Source organism: Dunckerocampus dactyliophorus, chromosome 2 (genome assembly GCF_027744805.1).
Source record: "Dunckerocampus dactyliophorus isolate RoL2022-P2 chromosome 2, RoL_Ddac_1.1, whole genome shotgun sequence".
In the NCBI taxonomy this organism is placed as follows: Eukaryota; Metazoa; Chordata; class Actinopteri; order Syngnathiformes; family Syngnathidae; genus Dunckerocampus; species Dunckerocampus dactyliophorus.
In genome coordinates this window covers 26,703,261-26,723,409 of record NC_072820.1, presented here as the reverse complement: position 1 = coordinate 26,723,409, position 20,149 = coordinate 26,703,261, and the positions used below count along the sequence as shown (strand labels likewise).

At 40.7% G+C, this 20,149-nt stretch overlaps 1 protein-coding gene across 3 annotated transcripts in view; it reads left to right on the top strand.

Annotated features, from left to right (window-relative positions):
* LOC129168183 (retinal-specific phospholipid-transporting ATPase ABCA4-like) overlaps positions 1-20,149 on the top strand; it is a 59,442-nt gene that overhangs the window by 29,073 nt on the left and 10,220 nt on the right. The window contains exons 28-48 of one of the 3 annotated variants that reach the window (XM_054753181.1): positions 60-104; positions 313-485; positions 2,916-3,040; positions 3,135-3,233; positions 3,524-3,808; positions 5,364-5,396; positions 5,468-5,573; positions 5,658-5,732; positions 7,371-7,540; positions 7,691-7,799; positions 7,876-7,991; positions 8,752-8,899; positions 10,216-10,339; positions 10,412-10,541; positions 13,367-13,487; positions 13,563-13,625; positions 13,703-13,809; positions 17,705-17,846; positions 18,873-19,007; positions 19,148-19,251; positions 19,331-19,423. In XM_054753181.1, coding sequence (XP_054609156.1) covers positions 60-104; positions 313-485; positions 2,916-3,040; positions 3,135-3,233; positions 3,524-3,808; positions 5,364-5,396; positions 5,468-5,573; positions 5,658-5,732; positions 7,371-7,540; positions 7,691-7,799; positions 7,876-7,991; positions 8,752-8,899; positions 10,216-10,339; positions 10,412-10,541; positions 13,367-13,487; positions 13,563-13,625; positions 13,703-13,809; positions 17,705-17,846; positions 18,873-19,007; positions 19,148-19,251; positions 19,331-19,423 — 2,503 coding nt within the window. Of the gene's footprint in view, positions 1-59; positions 105-312; positions 486-2,915; positions 3,041-3,134; positions 3,234-3,523; positions 3,809-5,363; positions 5,397-5,467; positions 5,574-5,657; positions 5,733-7,370; positions 7,541-7,621; positions 7,800-7,875; positions 7,992-8,751; positions 8,900-10,215; positions 10,340-10,411; positions 10,542-13,366; positions 13,488-13,562; positions 13,626-13,702; positions 13,810-17,704; positions 17,847-18,872; positions 19,008-19,147; positions 19,252-19,330; positions 19,424-20,149 lie in introns of all 3 variants that reach the window. The other 2 variants (XM_054753165.1, XM_054753173.1) reach the window with 2 other exon arrangements.

Sequence of the window (20,149 nt, the reverse complement as noted above, 5' to 3'; positions counted from 1 at the left end):
ACCATGTTAGCCACTTGTTTGTCTGTCTTCTTCCCGCCCCCCATGCACATCACCTGTAGAAGAGTGGATGTTGCAGTGGAGAAAAAATGAAGTGGGAGATGAAGGTCAGACAATTGAGAGCACATTTACAGTAGGAGAAAAAACAATGCTTTGCTCATTTTTGCTGTTTGAGAATCTAGTGCAGAAGTACAGTGTTAATATTTGATCTTTTAATATCAGCTGCTCCCAGATCTGCTCTTCTAACTCGCTCCTTCCTCATTGCGCTGCCTTGTCTTATTTCCCTGTGTCTCTTTAACACTACGTCCTCCACAGAGCGCTATGACACCGCTCAAGCTAATGGCGTTAGCCACGCTGCATCAGACTGCAGCGCCGGCAGGGGGTCCAGGCAGGTCAAAGGGGTGTCGCTGATCCTCAAACAGTTTCATGCTCTGTTGGTCAAGAGGTTCCATCATGCCACCAGGAGCTGCAAAGACTTTGTGGCCCAGGTACGCACTGCGAATGTGAAATTAGATATCGGTGTTAGCCGACTAGCTAGAAGTAGCGACAACCAACAATTCAAAACATGGTGACTATTTACGTGGAGTAGCAAATGATTGAATATCTAATAAAACATGAGTGACATTACTGTGAAAATCAATACTTATTCTTAGTTACTTACATTTATGTTCTTTCAGCCTCTACTCACTGTTGCCAACTTTTCAGTAATAAAAGTAGCTATTGGCTGTCCTAGAAGTCGCTAGATGACGTCATCGTCTAATTTGCATATGATGTTGTAAAATGCTGTAGCAAGAAAGCATAATCTCGTAGGAGAGACAAAAAAAGTGAATAAAAACACCTTAATTACGTTTAGAACAACAAATAAACTTGGTTCTTGGTTTGTTAATTTAAAATTGTCCATCATTTTATCAAAATAAAATACTAATATTACTAATCAGCTCCCATCATACACTGGCAATTTTTTAAATTAGCACAATTGAATAGCGAATAACAGATTACGCTGTATTTATTCTATGGCTCACATTAACATGACAGATGTGGTTCGTGAGTAACACACTCTTCTGGTGAATATAAGTAATAGCAATTCATTTGCATTTTTGTTGCGTAGAGCTCCACATCATGGCTTGTAACTGCCTTTGGGCGGGGTGGACCTGTCAACAGCAGCCGCCGCTGCTCAGTGAGAACACAAAACGATGTCATAAAAAGTCGCTAGATTCGTCGCTATTTGCTTTTGAGAAATTATGTCGCCGAGGGGGTTTGGAATGACGACAGATCTAGCGGCAAAATCGCCAAGTTGGCAACACTGTCCCCGCTCTGCCGCTGGAGTGTTATATCCGGGTAGACTCCTCCTACTCCTTCATTTCAAGTCTGGTGCCTGACCACACTTGGTTTCTAGGGCTGTATGCCCCTTAACACTTACCCTTATGCCTTGATTTAAGGAGAATTGGGACACGACTTGATTTTCATGAACCCGCAAAACCTAGGGGTAAGATAAGGTGTAAGGGGTACAATTGGTAGAATTATTTTGATGGTCTTTTTGATCTGTTCATGTGTAATGCTGAAACTACACACCAAATTTCATTCAAGCCTGCTGACATCTTTTCTGTTTTCAAAATTACATAAATGATTTAGAACCAGATCCAGAATCCAGATTTAGATCCAGGTCTAAAAGTTATTTTGATTCTCCTTTTAATTTATCCTTGGGTAACTCTGTTGCTGCAAAATGTCATTGATATCTACTCACAACTTTGGAGTGATACATGTCCAAATTACTATAAACATTTAGAATCAGATTCAGAATCCAGATTTAGATCTAGATCTAAAGTCATTTTGATTGTCCTTGCTATTTATCCATGTGTAATCTCGTTGCTACACACCAAATATGATCAAAATCAACTCCAAATCATCCTTGCCCAAATTACAATAATAATTTCGAACCAGATCCAGAATCCATATTTAGATCCAGGTCTAAAAGTTATTTTGATTGCCCTTTTAATTTATCCTTGGGTAATCCTGTTGCTACAAATGTCATCAAAATCGACTCACAACTTTGCAGTTACACATGTCCAAATAACAAAAACAATTTAGAATCATATTCAGAATCCAGATTTAGATCCAAATCTGAAGTTATTTTGATTATCCTTATAATTTATTCTTATGTGATCTTGTTGCTACACACCAAATTTCATCCAAATCTGCTGAGAACTTTTAAGTTACACACTTCCCAATTCTTAAAATGATTTTGAACCAGTCCAGAATCCAAATTTAAATTCAGATCTAAAGTTATTGTGATAGTCCTTTTCATTTTTCTTTGGATAATCTATTTTCTACAGACCAAATTTAATCAAAATCCACTGCAAATTGCCCACGTCCAAATTACAATAATGATTTTGAACCAGATCCAGAGTCCAGATTTAGATCCAGATCTAAAATTATTTTCGTCCTTTTAATTTATCCTTGGGTGATCTTGTTGCTAGACACCAAATTTCACAGAAATCCACTCACATCAAGTTTAACATTTCCCAATTATAAAAAATTATTTCATACCAGATTCAGAAGCCAGATCTAGATTATAATTTATTTTGATTGTATTTTGTATCTGTCCTTGGGTAATACTGAAGCTACAAATTTAATCAACATCCACTTACAACTTCAAATCAAATAAATAACAAAAATGATCTGGATTCTTATTTGTAGAATCTGGATCCAGATTCAAATATAAAGTTATTTGGATTGTTCTTTGAATATGTCCTGGGGTAATCCTGTAGCTACACAGCAAATGTCATCAAAATCCACTCACTTTGGAGTTAAACATGTCCAAATTTCACAAAGGACTTAGAACCAGATCCAGAATGCGGATTTGGATCCAGATAAAAAGGTATTTTGACTGAAGCTACAGAAGTTGTTCCGTCTCTCAGATTGTCCTGCCAGCCAGCTTCGTCCTCATTGCTCTCATCTTCACCACCGTCGTTCCTCCGTTTGGAGAGTATCCCAGTTTGACCTTGACCCCCTGGATGTACGGAGCACAGGTCACCTTCTTCAGGTCTGAGGCCGCAAGACGATATCTTTGTTCCCTCAAGGTAGCATCTAGGCTACTGCCTGGACTTCGTCTGCTTCACATTGTCTTCTCATTTCAGTAACGAGAAACCTTCAGACCCCACAATGAGGCACTTCACTGAGCGCTTCCTCAGGAAGCCTGGTCTTGGAACCCGCTGCATGCAGGGGCAACCACTAGGGTGAGCACCACTGATACTTCAGCTTTACAGATGCCATGTCTGCTTTGCTGTGGACGATGACACATGGTGATATTGGTCATAATAATACTAGAGCCACAATGGTGACGCCACTGGCTAGTTTCTGCTATGTGACCACCGAAAATACCAGTGGCTTCGGGTCACTTATTTTGCCCTACCCAACGCCAGCTTTACAGTTGCCATGTCTGCTCTGCTGTGGATGAAACATGGTAGTATCAGTGAAGCTATCACCAAACTAGCTGGAATACTTGTTGTGTTTTTCCCCCCTCCAGGATGTCCTGCGACGGTGAAGATGCATCCGAGTGGGAGCGCCCCGACGTGGCCGCCGTGGTCCACAACATCCTGCAGAGCCCTGAGTGGACCCAGAGGAACCCCTCTCCCTCCTGCCTGTGTAGCAGCAACAAGAAGCTGACCATGATGCCAATTTGCCCCGCCGGCGCCGGAGGCCTCCCCCCGCGGCAAAGACTGGAAGTCACGGGGGACACCATGCTGGATCTGACTGACCGCAACATCTCAGACTTTCTGGTCAAAACCTATCCGAGTCTCATCAGAACCAGGTGACTACAGCAACGCAAGAAACACAGTAATTTGGAATGGAATATGTTCAATTGATGATTTTTTTAAAACACGCCAGAGTAAGAGTGATCCACCCAGTGGTCAGTTTAGTAATTGCATAGACAAGGGACAGGATTAGGGTTCGGCATCGTTTGAATTTGAAGGATTCCAGTTTTGATTCTGGTTCCTCGTTTCGATTCCGGTTCCTGACGATTCTCTATTCTGATGCTTTTAAGAGTAAGGGACATAAAAGTTTGCATGGTTTAAATGAGGGCGCTGACCAGAATTCTATTTGGATTAAATATCTGAACTTCTCCATTAACTGTTTAATGATATGATCTTTTTTAATCAACTTTGCTATGAATTTCTCACAGGGCTATTTTCAACCAGTATATAAATATCAAACCATTCAACTTCAATATAAATGTTATGAAGTTTCTTTCTACAGGAGTACACTCTCACAAAAGATGTTTACTTTTGAAAATCCATCCATCTGTTTTCTATGCCGCTTATCGTCATTAGGGTCACGGGTTTATGCTGGAGCCTATTCCAGCTGACTTCGGGTGAGAAGCGGGGTACACCCTGGACTGGTCGTCAGCCAAACAACCATTCACACTCACATTCATACCTATGGGCAATTTAGAATCTCCAATTAACCTAACATGCATGTTTTTGGAATGTGGGAGGAAACCGGAGTACCTGGAGAAAACCCACACATGCAAGGGGAGAACATGCAAACTCCACACAGAGATTCCCAAGCGGAGATTCAAACCCAAGTCTTCCCGATCTCCTGACTGTGTGGCCGTGTGTTACTTTAGAAAAGCTAATGAAAAAAAAATTCCATTATTGTTCCGTTGTTGTTTATGTGTGTGTGTGTGATGCTGCAGCCACTTTACATTGTTTGCTACCTCAATGTTGGTATAAGCAATTTTTTGACAGGCTTATTTTCTTAAAAATAAAAAGGATGTAGCCAACAAAGGTCTTATTTTGAAGGCTGGAAGTGTGCTGTGTGGGTTGAGAAGGTGTCTTGACTGTTGCTAAATGAGACTGGCTGTGCACATGAACAAACTTACCTCCTAGAGCCGTAGCTCCCGTCCTTTATTTACACCGAACTTCCACATCAGCGGGCACCCAGAAGCACTCGTTACACTGGCATGATCAGTCGTCATTTATTTTTTTTACTTCCCCACTTCTGACTGTTTCGAGGTAGTCCAATGTAGCGCATGAAAGACGAGGTATGCTTGTTATTTCCACACCATGAATCGGAGCTGTTTAATCATGTTGTGTTACAAAAGTTGCATCTTTTTTATGACGGTAAGTCAAACGTTTTATCTGCTTCTTCTTCTCGCTGGTGCTCGCCGGCTTCTTCTTCGTTTGTGTTCACGGCTATTTGTGAAATGAGCATCGAAACTAGGAATCGGAATTTAAAAAATGTGAACGATCCCTGGGGAATCGCAATGTTAGTCACGGTTCCCATTGATGCTCAAGATTTGATGCCCAACCCTAGACACAATGTACAGCAGCTCTTTTAACTCCTCTGTCATTTTTCTCACACAGTTTGAAGAGCAAGTACTGGGTCAACGAGCAAAGGTAATGATCTGCTCCTCATAACAAAATAAACATCAGTCATGCGTTTTCCCTGCTGACACGACTCTCCTCAGATATGGCGGCTTGTCCATCGGAGGGCAGCTGCCCATCCTGGACGTGGAGCCCCAAGACATTGAGAACGTTTTCGGTCAACTCGGACGAATGCTCAACATCACAGCGGTAAACCAGTGTTGTAGCGCGGACGAATTGTTGCATTATACCCCCCCAAGTCCACGAATCATGAACATTGTCCTTTTCTGGCAGGGGAGGCATTCTCGAGCGGCGCTGAGGGAGCTTGCTCCTTTCTTAAGATACATGGAGAGCGAATTTAACGTAAAGGTGGGTCTTTGTTGTCATGGTTACAGTTTGTTTAATCACAACCACTCACTTACAATACAGTATTTGCTCATAAAGCAAACAACCATTCACACTCACATTCATACCTATGGACAATTTAGAGTCACCAATTAACCTAACATGCATGTTTTTGGAATGTGGGCACCAAGGCATTCCCAGGCCAGCTGTGAGATATAATCTCTCCAGCGTATCCTAGGTCTGCACTGGGGCTTCCTCCCAGCTGGGCAAGGCCGGTACACCTCACCAGGGAGGCGCTCAGGAGGTATTCGGACTAGATGCGTGAGCCACTTCAACGGCTCCTCTCGATGTGAAGGAGCAGCGGCTCTACTCTTAGCCCCTCCCGGATGACTGAGCTCCTCACCCTATCTCTTAGGGTGAGTCCAGCCACCCTACAGAGGAAACTAATTTTGTCTGCTTGTATCCGCGATCTCGTTCACGACCCAAAGCTCATGAGCATAGGTGATGGTGGCAACATAGATTGACCGGTAAATTGAGAGTTTTGACTTCCGGCTCAGCTCTGTCTTCATCACGACGGTCCGCCTGTCGATCTCACGCTCCAAACTTCCCTCACTCATGAAAAAGACCCTGAGATACTTGAACGCCTCTACCAGAGATGCAAGACCTCACTTCCAACCTGGAGGGTGCAATCCACCCTTTTCCGACTGAGGAGCATGGCCACAGCTTCACACAGCTCAGCGCCTCTCTTCACCCACGTGTCCAAAACATGCGGACGCAGGTCTGGTCAAAGTCGACCTTCGGCCTAGGGTGTCCTGATCCCAAGTGCACTTGTAGACATACTTATGTTTGAACATGGTGTTTGTTATGGACAAACTGTGGTTCGCACAGAAGTCCTATAACATCACACTGCAAGGGTTCGGATCGGGGAGGCCATTCCTCTTCATCATGCCCCTCCAGGTCACATCGTCACATGGACGTTGACGTCTCCCAGTAGAACTATGGACTCACGAGCAAGGATTTCAGCACCCCTCAGATAGACTCCAAGTAGGCTGGGTACTCTGAGCTGCCGTTTGGTACATACTCAAAAACGGCAGTCAGGACCCTTTCCTCAACCTGAAGGCGTAGGGAAATGACCTCTCGTTCACGGGGGATGACTTCAGCACAGAGGCACCGAGCCTGGGCGCTGTTAATAAGGCCACACCAGCTCGCCGCCTCTCCCCTGTGGCAACTCCGGAATAAAAAGGTCCAGCCCTCTCAAGGAGTTTGGTTCCAGAACCCAAACTGTGGGTCGAGGGGAGTCTGTTTATGTCTAGTCGGAATGTCTCAGTCTCTCGCACAAGCTCGGGCTCCTTCCCAACCACAGAAGTGATGTTGCATGTCCCAAGAACCAGATTTGGCCACGGAAGATCAGGTGTTGTGTTTCAGTCTCCATCACTCACTATTTTTCATCATCACATTTGATTATTTTGTTCATTCTAATTCTTTTCTGGGTAAGGTGTTTTTAGACAAGGAAAGCCTTGATGTTTAAAGGCATGATGTTAATTGTAGTAGCATTTTATTGGAGGAAATACTGTAACACACCAGTACAAGCTGGCCTCCATGCTACGTTTCATCTTAGTAGCGATGATCTTTGAGGTTGTAAGTTGTGGTTTTCCCTGTCAGGTGTGGTACAACAACAAAGGCTGGCACGCCATGGTGTCCTTCATGAACGTGGCCAACAACGCCATCCTGCGGGCCTTCCTGCCCACCAGCGCCAAGCCCGTGGAGTTCGGCATCACCGCCATCAACCACCCGCTGAACCTCACCAAGGAGCAGCTGTCCGAGGTCACGGTGTAAGTATTCCATTGACTTTTACACACAGTAGCCGTACCGATGATAAGCTAACAATGCTGACTTTTGATTGCCGACGTCAGGCTGACCACGTCGGTGAACGCGGTGGTGGCCATCTGCGTCATCTTCGCCATGTCCTTTGTCCCCGCCAGCTTCGTCCTCTACCTCATCCAGGAGCGTGTAACCAAAGCCAAGCACCTGCAGTTTGTCAGCGGGGTTAGCCCCTTCATTTACTGGCTGGCCAACTTCTTCTGGGACATGGTGAGGACATTCCTTTATCCATTGTTATTGACGATGGTTGATTGATTGTCCTAACGTGAGAACGTTCCATCTGTAGATGAACTACTCCATCAGTGCCGCCATGGTGGTCGGCATCTTCATGGCCTTTGACAAAAAGTGCTACACGTCCCCGTCCAACCTGCCTGCTCTCGTAGCACTGCTCTTGCTCTATGGGTTAGACCACACATTTTTACACCATAATGCAAAGTCAAATTATCTGTTCCAGTGTCAAACTGTGGCCATCATTGAACCTTTATTAGCTGGAAATGTTTTCACTCACATTTTAACATCCCTAACTGTCATACAAGTGTAAAAAGAAGTTAATCACAGAGTAATAAGACTAAATAAAACTAAAATAAAGTAAAACTACTCAAAATTGGGAGACACCGGGAATGGAGGAGGGTTTCTGCAGAGCCATACTGACACCTAGTGGCCTTTTATAGGTATTGTTTTTGCAAGAAGTGCCATGTCTTTTTCATTACATGTTAATTTTCCTCTCTACTGCCATCATAAAAGCCACAGTATAATAAAACTAAGTAAATACAGTAAAACCAGTTAGGGACCGGGATCGAGGCCATTTTTGATTGCTGAGTGATACTGTCACCTAGTGGTGTTTTGTAGATATCACGTTATTCATTAATAGTATTTATCATGTGCAGGATGCTTTCCAATGTCGCAATACGTTACAAGTTCTATGGTTATCATCACACTTTCCCGATTTTGGATAGGATAGGATAGGATAGGATAGATACTTTATTGGTCTCCAAGAGAAATTCACATTCACATTTTGCAATCACTGGTCACAAAAATATACAAAAAAGCCAAAGTAAAACCATTAGATTTAATCCTCACTGAGCTGAAGTCTCACAAGATTTACTGGTGTTTCATGTTGGAGGTTCCGCTGTGCTGCACTCAATCATGTTCCTCCCGGCAGGTGGTCTGTGACGCCCATGATGTACCCCATGTCCTATGTGTTCAGCATCCCGAGCACGGCCTACGTGTCTCTGTCCTGCATCAACCTGTTCATTGGCATCAACAGCAGCGCTGTCACTTTCATCCTGGAGCTTTTTGACAACAACCGAGTAAGGAGGAGCTCACGCTTTCCCACAATTAGGTGCCGTGTGCCTTGTCGTCCACCAGAGGGCAAAATAGCACACAGTAGTGAAACAGGAAAGGGTATTTGTTCTATGTTGTGCTGTGCTGTTTCTATATGGCAGCGGTATCCAAAGTACTGGCGGCGATTTGCAACTCGCAGCTGTTTTTTTATTGGCTCGCAGAACATTCTAAAAATATCATTTAGCAAGAATTTTTTTTTTTTTTTTTTTTTAAAAACAGAACATTTTACAGGAATAAAATCAAAATATAAAACAAAAAAGTTCTAATCTAATGAGAAAGGTCATAATTTAATGAGAATAACATTGTAATATTATGAAAGTTATGTTATGAGATAAAGTCAAAATATTATGGAATTAAATGCACAATTGCGAGAAGAGGAACCAGCAGAAATGGAAAAAACAGATGTAATTTTACGAGAATTATGTCAAAATATTACGAGAAAACAGTTGTAGATAATCTAAGGAGAAAACAAAATCACAATTTTATGAGAATGAAAAATAATGTCATGTTAGCAGCATGCAGTTGAAATATTCAAGAAAAAGTATTTTTTTTTTGTTGCAATATTATGAGAAACAGACCAAATAAAATATAGTTGTAATTTTTTAAAAATTAGGTTGTGGAAAACATTATAATGTTACAAGAATAAAGTCAAAATTCTAAGGGAATAAAGTCATAATATTACGAGAAGAAAATTTACACGCAGAAAGTTGAAATAGTTGGAAAATTAAAAACAAAACAACAGCAGAAATGGAAAAAACTGCTTAAATTGTACAAGAAGATAGTAGAAGTCCTATTCTGACAAGAAAAAAGTCGCAATTGTACGAGAATAAACTCGAAAAAATAACGTCATTTAAGTAGCATAGAAATATTGAAATATTACAGAAAAAAAAATGTTGACTAAAAAAATTGTTTTTTTTTAAAGTGGTATTATTGTGAGAAACAAACAAAACAAATAAAGTTGTAATTTTTGGAAAATTAGGTTGGGGAAAAACTGATAATATTATATAATATAATCATCATATTACGAAAGTTAAATTTACCAAGATTATTTAAGATGAAAGTTGTAATATTTGGAAAATTAAAAAACAGCAAAAATGGGGGGAAAAAAATAGGTAAAGAGCGAAGTTGATACTAATAACAGGCTTTTTTTTCACCTGCTGTATATCACAAAGCTGACATGCAGTTTTTTTCTTGACATACATGTTCTGGATGTTCTGTTCCAGTGTGGTGACATTCACTCATAACCTGTGTGTGTGTTTGTGTGTATGTATGTGTTCACTAGTCCCTGCTGATGTTTAACGAGTGGCTGAAGAAAGGTCTGCTCCTCTTCCCTCACTTCTGCTTGGGCCGAGGTCTCATTGACATGGCGATGAACCAGGCAGTCACCGACGTTTACGCCCGATTCGGTAATTACAGCCCTGCACCCAGTGAACGCAGCAATAGTGTGTGTGTTGATGTGCGTCTGTGTGTGTTTGCAGGAGAAGACCACTTGGATGACCCGTTCCGCTGGGACTTTGTGGGCAAGAATGTTTGCTTCATGGCATTAGAAGGTTTCGTCTACTTTCTTCTCAACCTCCTCATCCAGTACCGCTTCTTCCTGGACCACTGGTAAGGAACTCATGCCCTCCAGTCCACGTTTCCTTCAAGCCACACCCAAGATAAGCTGGCCCTAGGTGGAAAAAGTTTGGACACCAATGCTCTACTGGGAACACGCCGTTTTGTGTGTGTGTGTAGCATTAATGCTAAAGAGCTGCGTTTGACTCCAGGAAGCCCTATTGTGTGCTTGATCCACTTTTGACATACACAGTAATCCCTCGTTTACAGCGCTTAATTGGTTTCAGACCGGACTGTGATAAGTGAATTTCCGCCAAGTAGGATTCCTTCTTTATGGAATATTTTTGGAGTTAGAGCATAGAGAAGCAACAGTATTTCCGACCTTCTTTTTAACATTATTAGATCCCTCTCGACACTAAATAACACGCCTATAATCACCTTCACACTCGTTTTACCCAATATACAGTGGCTTGAAAAAGTATTCATACCCCTTGAACTTTCCCACATTTTGTCACGTTCCGACCACAAACATAAATATATTTTATTGGCATTTTAGATGAAAGATCAACACAAAGCGACACACAATTGTGAAGTAGAAGGAAAATTGTACATGACTTTCACATTTAAAAAAAATAAAAAACTGAAAAATGTGGCGTGCAAAAGTATTCAGCCCCCTTTTCTCTGAGTGCAACCAGTTACCTTCAGAGGTTGCCTGATGATTGCTGAATGATCAGCTGTTGACCTAATGATCAAATGCAGTCCATCTGTGTGTAATCTAACCGTATGTTCTGTGACGTTTGCTAAGAGGACACTGGTCAGTGAACAGCATCATGAAGTCCAAGGAACACACTAAACAGGTCAGGGATAAAGTTGTGGAGAAGTTTAAAGCAGGGTTAGGTTATAAAAAGATTTCCCAAGCTTTGAACATCTCACGGAGCACTGTTCAATCCATCATCAAGAAATGGAAAGGGTATGGCACAACTGCAAAGCTACATGGCCGTCCACCGAAACTTACATGCCCAAAAAGGAGAGCACTGATCAGAGACACAGCCAAGACCCCCACAGTAACTCTGGAGGAGCTGCAGAGATCCACAGCTCAGGTGGGGGAGTCTGTCCATAGGACAACAATTAGTCGTGCACTGCACATATCTGGCCGTTATGGAAGAGTGGCAAGAAGAAAGCCATTGATGAAAGAAAGCCATAAGAAGTCTCGTTTGCAGTTTGCCAGAAGCCATGTGGGGGACACAGCAAACGTGTGGAAGAAGGTGCTCTGGTCAGATGAGACCAAAGTGGAACTTTTTGGCCTAAATGCAAAACGTTACGTGTGGCGAAAACCTAACACTGCACATCACTCTCAACACACCATCCCCACTGTCAAACATGGTGGTGGCAGCATCACGTTGTGGGGCTGCTTTTCTTCAGCAGGGACAGGGAAGCTGGTCAGAGTTGATGGGAAGATGGATGGAGCCAAATACAGGACAATCTTGGAAGAAAACCTGGTGGAATCTGCAAAAGACTTGAGAATGGGGCAGAGGTTCACCTTCCAGCAGGACAACGACCCTAAACATAAAGCCAGAGCTACAATGGAATGGTTTAAAACAAAACATATTCCTGTGTTAGAATGGCCCGGTCAAAGTCCAGACCTAAATCCAATCGAGAATCTGTGGCAAGATCTGAAAACTGCTGTTCACAAACGCTCTCCATCTAATCTTGCTGATCTTGAGCTGTTCTGCAAAGAAGAATGGGCAAAAATTCCAGTCTCTAGATGTGCATAGCTGGTAGAGACATACCCCAAAAGACTTGCAGCTGTAATTTCCGCGAGAGGTGGTTCCACCAAGTATTGACACGCGGGGCTGAATACTTTTGCACGCCACATTTTTCAGTTTTTTATTTTTTTTTTAAATGTGAAAGTCATGTACAGTTTTCCTTCTACTTCGCAATTGTGTGTCGCTTTGTGTTTATCTTTCATTTAAAATGCCAATAAAATATATTTCTGTTTGTGGTTGGAACGTGACAAAATGTGGGAAAGTTCAAGGGGTATGAATACTTTTTCAAGCACTGTAGTAGACATGATAACAGAAAATAAGACATAATATAGACTCACACATCTAAGCTTTGGGAGAGGTTGTTGTTTCATTTTTTACTTCCTGTTCTGTACAGTACTTGCTGCGATGGCTATTGTCAATGTAACATTATTCACACCTAGTGAGCAGTGTAGAATACTACATATCATCACAACATGTCTTTGACTGCATCTTCTGAATGCCTTATATTTGTATTTTACTTCATTTGGCCATTTTTATGCTTGAAAAACCTTCATTTAGGCAAAAAATACATCAAATTTGCTTTAATATGCTTTTTTTTTTACTATTAATAGGCTGTATTCAACCATGAAACAGTGGTGATTGATTAATTAATGTAGCTTTGAAGAAACGTGATCGAATGAAGCTGCAAACTTTGAAGCGTGAAGTGGCGAGGGATTACTGTATACTGTAACTTTCCACTTTCCAACATAATAGATGCCATATACCACATACAACGTTGTAACATGAAGGAGTGGGACAGAAGGACACAAATGATAGCAACTCGAGCATAGCTATGTGATGCTAAAGTGCTAACACTACACTTACATTTTAACAGCAACATCTTGCTAAATTAGTGTGTTCACTAAAGAGAAACAACATGATCAAACATACAGTGTCCGCATCTGCAGCTGACTGACAGAGAGTTGGCAGTGCTCCAAGATGCATTTTAAGATATGTAGTGAAGCCTTCTTTTTTGTGCATGTGGACATATATTGACACAGGGTGGGTCAGAAGGGGGGAATTGTCCATGAGGGAGGAGGTTTTTTCTTCATGATCTTCTTGCCGCTTGTTCAGGCTATCGGATGCCAAGCGGAGCCCGGTGGAGGACGACGATGATGATGTGGCGTGTGAGCGTCACAGGATCTACGACGGAGGCAGCAAGTCGGACATCCTGCAGATCCAAGACCTTTCTAAGGTGAAAGCCCTCTCATCCTGCTTCAGACACATTTGCTGTGAAACACGTAAAGTCAGCGGTGTTGTTTTGTCGTAGACGTACGTGGGCAGAAAGACGGCGGCTGTGGACCGCATCTGTGTGGGTGTTCCGGCCGGAGAGGTGATGATGCTGATGGGTTTACTTGTTGGTTTGGTCAGCATTGGTGTTTTTCACTTGTATGTCCTTTGTCCTCTCAGTGTTTTGGACTTTTAGGGGTCAACGGTGCCGGGAAGACAACGACTTTCAAGATGCTGACTGGCGACACAGACGTCAGCTCTGGGGACGCCACCGTCGTCGGTTACAGGTAAACAAAGTACTAAATAAAAGCAAAATGGCTGACACGTTAGTCAATAAAATGTGCTACCATTAGCAGTATTTTGCCTGTAGCTCTGTTAGCCATTGCAAACTTTATCTGATGATTAAAGAATTTATTCTCAACATTAGTGCTACCTCAAACATATTTATTTTGGTTTATTTGATTATTTTGGGTTTTTTTGGTTGCTTGCAACATTAATATTTCAGCAAAGGCACATTGAATTTGGAATTAAATTTCAGTGAATCTTTGGTTAATACGTTTATATATACACTAGCGGTATATCGCTAATATAATCAAAAAATTATAATCTATAGTGTCCCGGCATACCACCGGATGGCGCCAATGTACCACCAGTGTTACTTGTTGATTCTTGGATTCTTCAATGTATTGTAAATATTCAAATGCTGTCAGTAGCCAGAAATATAAAGGTATAACTTGTATTACTTACGTTCTGACATTTTAAAAGTTAACAATTTCTTAAGATAGTTTATATAAATATAGCTTAAAGCTGTCCATCTTGATAATGGAGGCAAGGCATTTCTGTGCTTTAGTGGCAGTTTAGACCTTCCTGTTTTTATTAGTTTTTCGACATTGGTTTGATTCATTTCTTGAAACAGAAATTACATTCTCAAAATAGCATGGACAAACCTCCAAACAGCCTGGCAATTGCTTGCAACAGAATTGAATTTGTCATTCATTTCATCAAACTGCAGATCCATGTCTTAATGTATAGGTACATCTTTGAAAATGATTATGTACAGGTAGCTGCAGTTAGCACAGTTAAACTACATTTAGCACAATTTCCAATGTCGATTCTCAGGTCTAATGGTTGTTCTCTCCAAAACATGTCGGCACCATTTCACTGTATAAGCCATCACATGCACAGGAGTCAAATTTAGTCTGTGAGACACTGTAATACCATGGATACCGTATGTGAATCTCTTGGATCATTGGATAAATGTATTATCTGACAGTCAGGTGAAACTAGAAATTGCACTGTAATGTGGATGAAAATCTGTGATCAGACAGACAGATCAGGCACTGTGAGGACGCCCAGGAGGGTGAGGATGGTGGCCAGGAGAAGGAGGGTGAGGACAACAACCAGGGAGGAAGTGTCAGTTGTGAAATGCCTTTATGTACGGCACTGTAGGCGACATAAGCTTTTGCATGTGAACCATGGTGTTGTGCTGAAACATCCAAATTTATTTTGCTAAAAGAACCAAGAGTGTTTCAGGAAATGAGCCAAAGCAATTGAGGAGGATGTTTGCATTTTGGTGGGACTGACTATTTACAGTATATAGGAAGGGAATTAGCTTTGAAGCATGAATGAACATTTTTGGGAGAGATATGAGCTGTTGCAAGTGAGCTACGGTGTTGTGCTGAACTGCAAGACTGTTTGGCCAAATTATCTAAGAGTATTTGTGATTTGAAAAATAAGGGATTTGTATGTTTTCTATATGCAGCATTATGGATTATCCTCACTGATCTTTTTTGCAGTACATTTAGCAAGTGAAGATTGCTTTTATAGTTATTACCCATATCTCCACACAGTAAGTTAGATATGGTCATACCAGAGAACAGTAAAGAGTGTGGAGTGATTTTTGATCAAGAACAAATTTTACTTTATTCAATATTGAAGTATTTCTCGCCACCTTATCTTGTATATTTTTGATGTGAGATTTCCAGCTCGTTTTTCATCTATTATGATCCCCAGAAATGTATTTTCGTTCACCCTTTCAATGTCCACCCCGTCTATTTGTATTAGGTCATATGTGTCCTTTCTGCTATTACCAAATAGCATTATTTTAGTTTTACTTAAGTTCAAGGATAATCTGTTTTTATCAAACCATGTCTTTAGTATGACCATTTCAGCCTTGACCTTTTTAATTAATTCCTGTGTGCTTTCCCCAGAACAAAAGGCAGTGGTATCATCCGTAAATAATACCAACTTTAAGTCTTTTGTCACTTTACAGATGTCATTGATGTACAAATTGAACAGTTTTGGTCCCAATATTGACCCCTGGGGTACTCCACACGTGGTATTTAAACTCCCAGATGTGTATTCTCCGAGCTTTATAAGTTGATTCCTTTTTACTAGGTTGCTTTTAACCCGATTCAAAACTAATCCTCTGATTCCGTACCTTTCTAATTTTGTTGTTAAAATATTGTGATTAATTGTATCAAAGGCTTTTGTAAGATCCATAAATACTGAAACTGCACACTTTCTGTGGTCTATAGCATTAGCAATTTCCTCTGTGATTTCAATCAGTGCCATAGAAGTTGAAATGTTAGCTCTGTAACCGTATTGGCTACCTGCTAGTAATTCATTTTATTAACAAATTTCTCCAACATGTTATTGAATAGCTTCTTGATAATTTTTTTTAAAATTTGATAATTACTGGTCGGTAATTTGTAAATTGATGTTTGTCTCCATTTTAAAAAATTAGAACTACTAGTTATTTTCATTTTGTTAGGAAATTTTCCAGTCTGAAATGATAAGTTACTGATACAGTATATGTTAACGGTTCTACAATCTCATTGATAACCCTTTTTATTGTTTCCATTTTGATTCCATTACAATCAGTTGATTTGTTTGCCTTAAAATTTGTGACAATGTCAGTGATTTCCTTTTTAGTTACATCAGTGAGAAACATGGAATTGAGATTCCTATCTATGGTTTCATTCCATTGGTCCATTGTCCGGAGTTTTGGAATTTCTTCTTATATATTTACAAAATAATGATTGAACATTTCAGCTACCTCATCGATATCATCCTTATTAGTGTTTCCAACCATAAAATAATAAAATAATGAGGGTCGTCTGCTTTCTTAGTGCTGTTCCTTATAATACTATTTATTTATTTTTGTTCTTATCTAGTAAATGACTATAATATTCCCGCTTGCACACTCTGAAGATTGTTGTCAACTTATTTTTATATGTCTTATATATTTTTCTGCTTCTTTAGTTTGTGGAATGATACATTTCCTGTTTAATGTTTTCTTCTTCTTACAGGCATTTTTTAGTCCTTTTGTCATCCATGGCTGGTTGTTTTTCTTTTGCTTCTTGGACTTTTCTCGCCAGGGACAGTTCTTATTGTAGAGCTCCATAGAAGTGCATAGAAAGTTGTCATATGCTTCATCCACATCCACTCTCCTATCTTTGTTCTTCTAGATCTTTCCTGAAAGCGCTGATGCTATCTATCCTCTGTGTGTAGTCTTTGAAAGGTTTTTTTTGGCCTTCATCTGGCTTTTATTGTAATGTTTGTTGTAAATTGTAAACACTGGAAGATGGATGCTGATTTTGTTGATTAACAGGCCACTAGTTGTGTTATCATCAAAGTCATTGGTAAATATATTATCAATTAGGGTGGCACTGTGGTCTGTTATTCTGCTTGGTCTGGTGATTTTGGGATGTAGACTCAATCGATACATTGTATCTATGAAGTCATCTATTTCCTTGTACTTATGTGGATTCAGAAGGTTAATATTGAAGTCTCCACATACCAAAAATTCTTTTGACCAATGACTGGTAGCGTTGTGATTCTGCTTCTTTAGTCCTTCAGAAAAGACTAGACAGGATCAGGATCTTGTGCCGCCTCTTTTATCAGGTTTGCATTGATTTTTGTGGAGCTAGCATGTTTTCTAGCCATCCCATCATGAACTTTAAATGGCTTTCCCGTGCCTCGTTGTTCCCAGGAACAAGATTTGCTACTGTATGTATTGCAGTTTTGAAGGTCATTCTAATCAGAAAATGAGCGTAATGAACAGAAATGAGTATAAATGGGGACACAAATGAAAGAAAGCAGCGACACGCCCATTTAAGCCAAGAATTTTCTCCCAAAAAAGACTACATTTGTGCTTCACGTGTCGTCGTGTTTGTGCAGCATCCTGACGGAGATTCTGGACGTGCACCAGAACATGGGTTACTGCCCGCAGTTTGATGCCATCGACGAGCTCCTGACAGGCAGGGAGCACCTTTACCTGTACGCCCGCCTCAGGGGGGTGCCAGAGGCAGAGATCCCCAGGGTGAGTACCAGCATGGTGGCCTGAAATATTAATCATCATCCATTTTTACCGGTTGATAGAATTACTCTAAAAATAACTGAAATGGGTAAAGGAACAGTGGTGCTGATCCAGGATACACTACAATGCAAAGTAAGTTCCATGTAAGCATGTTAAAACTTCACTTTATGCCTTCATTGTGTGTGCAAGGACACATTATAATAAGTTATTATGGAAACTAATGACAGAAAGGTACCATATGTAATCCTGGTGTATCATTGTTATAAAAAAAAATCAAGAAAATGTTCATTTAGGGAAAAAGACTAAAATAAATAAATAATAATACTTTTAAAATGACAACATACATGTAACAAGCTATATTGAAAATTATTACATACAGAAATTTGTATTATGCTGGTACAGTGTCCCCTCGTTGATCATGGGAGATAGGTTCCCAAAATAGGCCGCAATAAGTGAAATCCGCAAAGTAGCCAACTATATTTTTGTACTATTATTATATAAGTTTTAAGGCTGTAAAACCCCTCACCATACACTTTACACACTTTTCTCAGACATATTAACATTTGATTCTGTCTTGTTTAATCACTCTCAAAGTTCAAATTTCTTTTGAATTTGAATGATAAACTTACGAGATTGGACACAAGAAATTAAGTGACTCACGGGTCTTCGCTCCTCTGATTGTGGCTTGTCCTGGCGCCGTTAGGCTGTAGCGTTTTTGTATCCTTGTCAGGGTTTCCCCTAGGATTTTTTTAAGCTGTGGTGGTGGGCTGCATGGGAGGTGGACTGCTGCCGCTGTGTCGTGCCGCTGCTGCGTTGCTGTGGCAGGATTTTGTCTTTAAATATTTAAATTTACTGTGTGTAATAATGTCAACATTGGGGTCGTTTTCGCAGGCTTGAACAACAAGTGCATTAATTAACTCTAAATGCCTTTCTCTCGGCCTTTTAAGGGTTGCACAGAAATTGGTTTGGTAGTTTGCGTGCCGTCCTGCCAACACACAAAGTAACTCACTAAGCATACTCCCCCTGCAGGTGGCCGAGTGGGGCATCCAGAAACTGGGCCTGTCGGAGTACGCCAGTCGCTGCGCTGGCACCTACAGCGGCGGAAACAAGCGCAAACTCTCCACCGCCATTGCCATGATCGGTTGTCCAGCCTTGGTTCTGCTGGTGAGCGCCTTAATTGTGTCCACCGACATCAGCGGGATGTGTGGAATCCTGCCAAGTCAGACTTACTGTGTGTCAAGTGTGTGTTACATGAGTGTTATATCACGATTGTGTTACCTGTGTTATGTCATGTGTGTGTTCAGGATGAGCCCACCACGGGGATGGACCCTCATTCCAGGCGCTTCCTGTGGAACGCCATCTTGAGCATCATACGGGACGGGCGGGCCGTGGTGTTGACGTCGCACAGGTTAGCTGGTTAGCAGCGATACAAAAAAGATGATGATGATGATGATATTGTCATTGTACTTCCTGTTGTTGTCCACCAGCATGGAGGAGTGCGAAGCTCTCTGCACGAGACTCGCCATCATGGTCAACGGAACTTTCAAGTGTCTGGGAACCATCCAGCACCTCAAATACAAGTAAGACCTTTTTATATACACACGGTTCGGTAGCATACTTACTCTATGGGGAAACTACAGTACAAATGAAAATTTAAAAAACGTTCACGATGTGCCTCAACAGCAAATGAAACATTTTTGTCTCTAAAACCAGTAATAATTAAAAATAAATAAATAAATAATGAGACACTATATCTTTAAAATGGAATCACTGCTCTGTATATAATATAAAACGCAGATTTGAAACAGCACCATCTGGTGGTGTTTCTGGACTTTATAATTCAGTTTTCTGTTTCTTTTCTTTTTTTCATGTTTTTAGTCAATGTTGATTTTATTGATGGTTTATTTGGTAACTGTCTGTCTATTTTTTGTGTTTTAATTGTTTGCACAGTGAGTCTTGAGTGCTTAGGAGGTAACTACGCATATAAAAGATTGCATTTTTAATGATTTCTGATTATATTTTTCTTATGTTTATTTACATTTATACATATACATTATTATTTATATTAGGGCTGTCATTCGATTAAAATATTTAATCACATTTTGTTAACTGAATTAATCATACTTAATTGCAGATAGAAATAAGTTTTTATCTATAATACTGTAAGTAGGGATATAAATCTCTTTGTGATAAACGATTTGATACGCAACTACAACAATAACTACATGAAATGTTATGTAAAGTGATATTAATCTTGAAATATGGGCCAGTATTGTATTAAAAAAATAATATACAGTTAAAGTCCC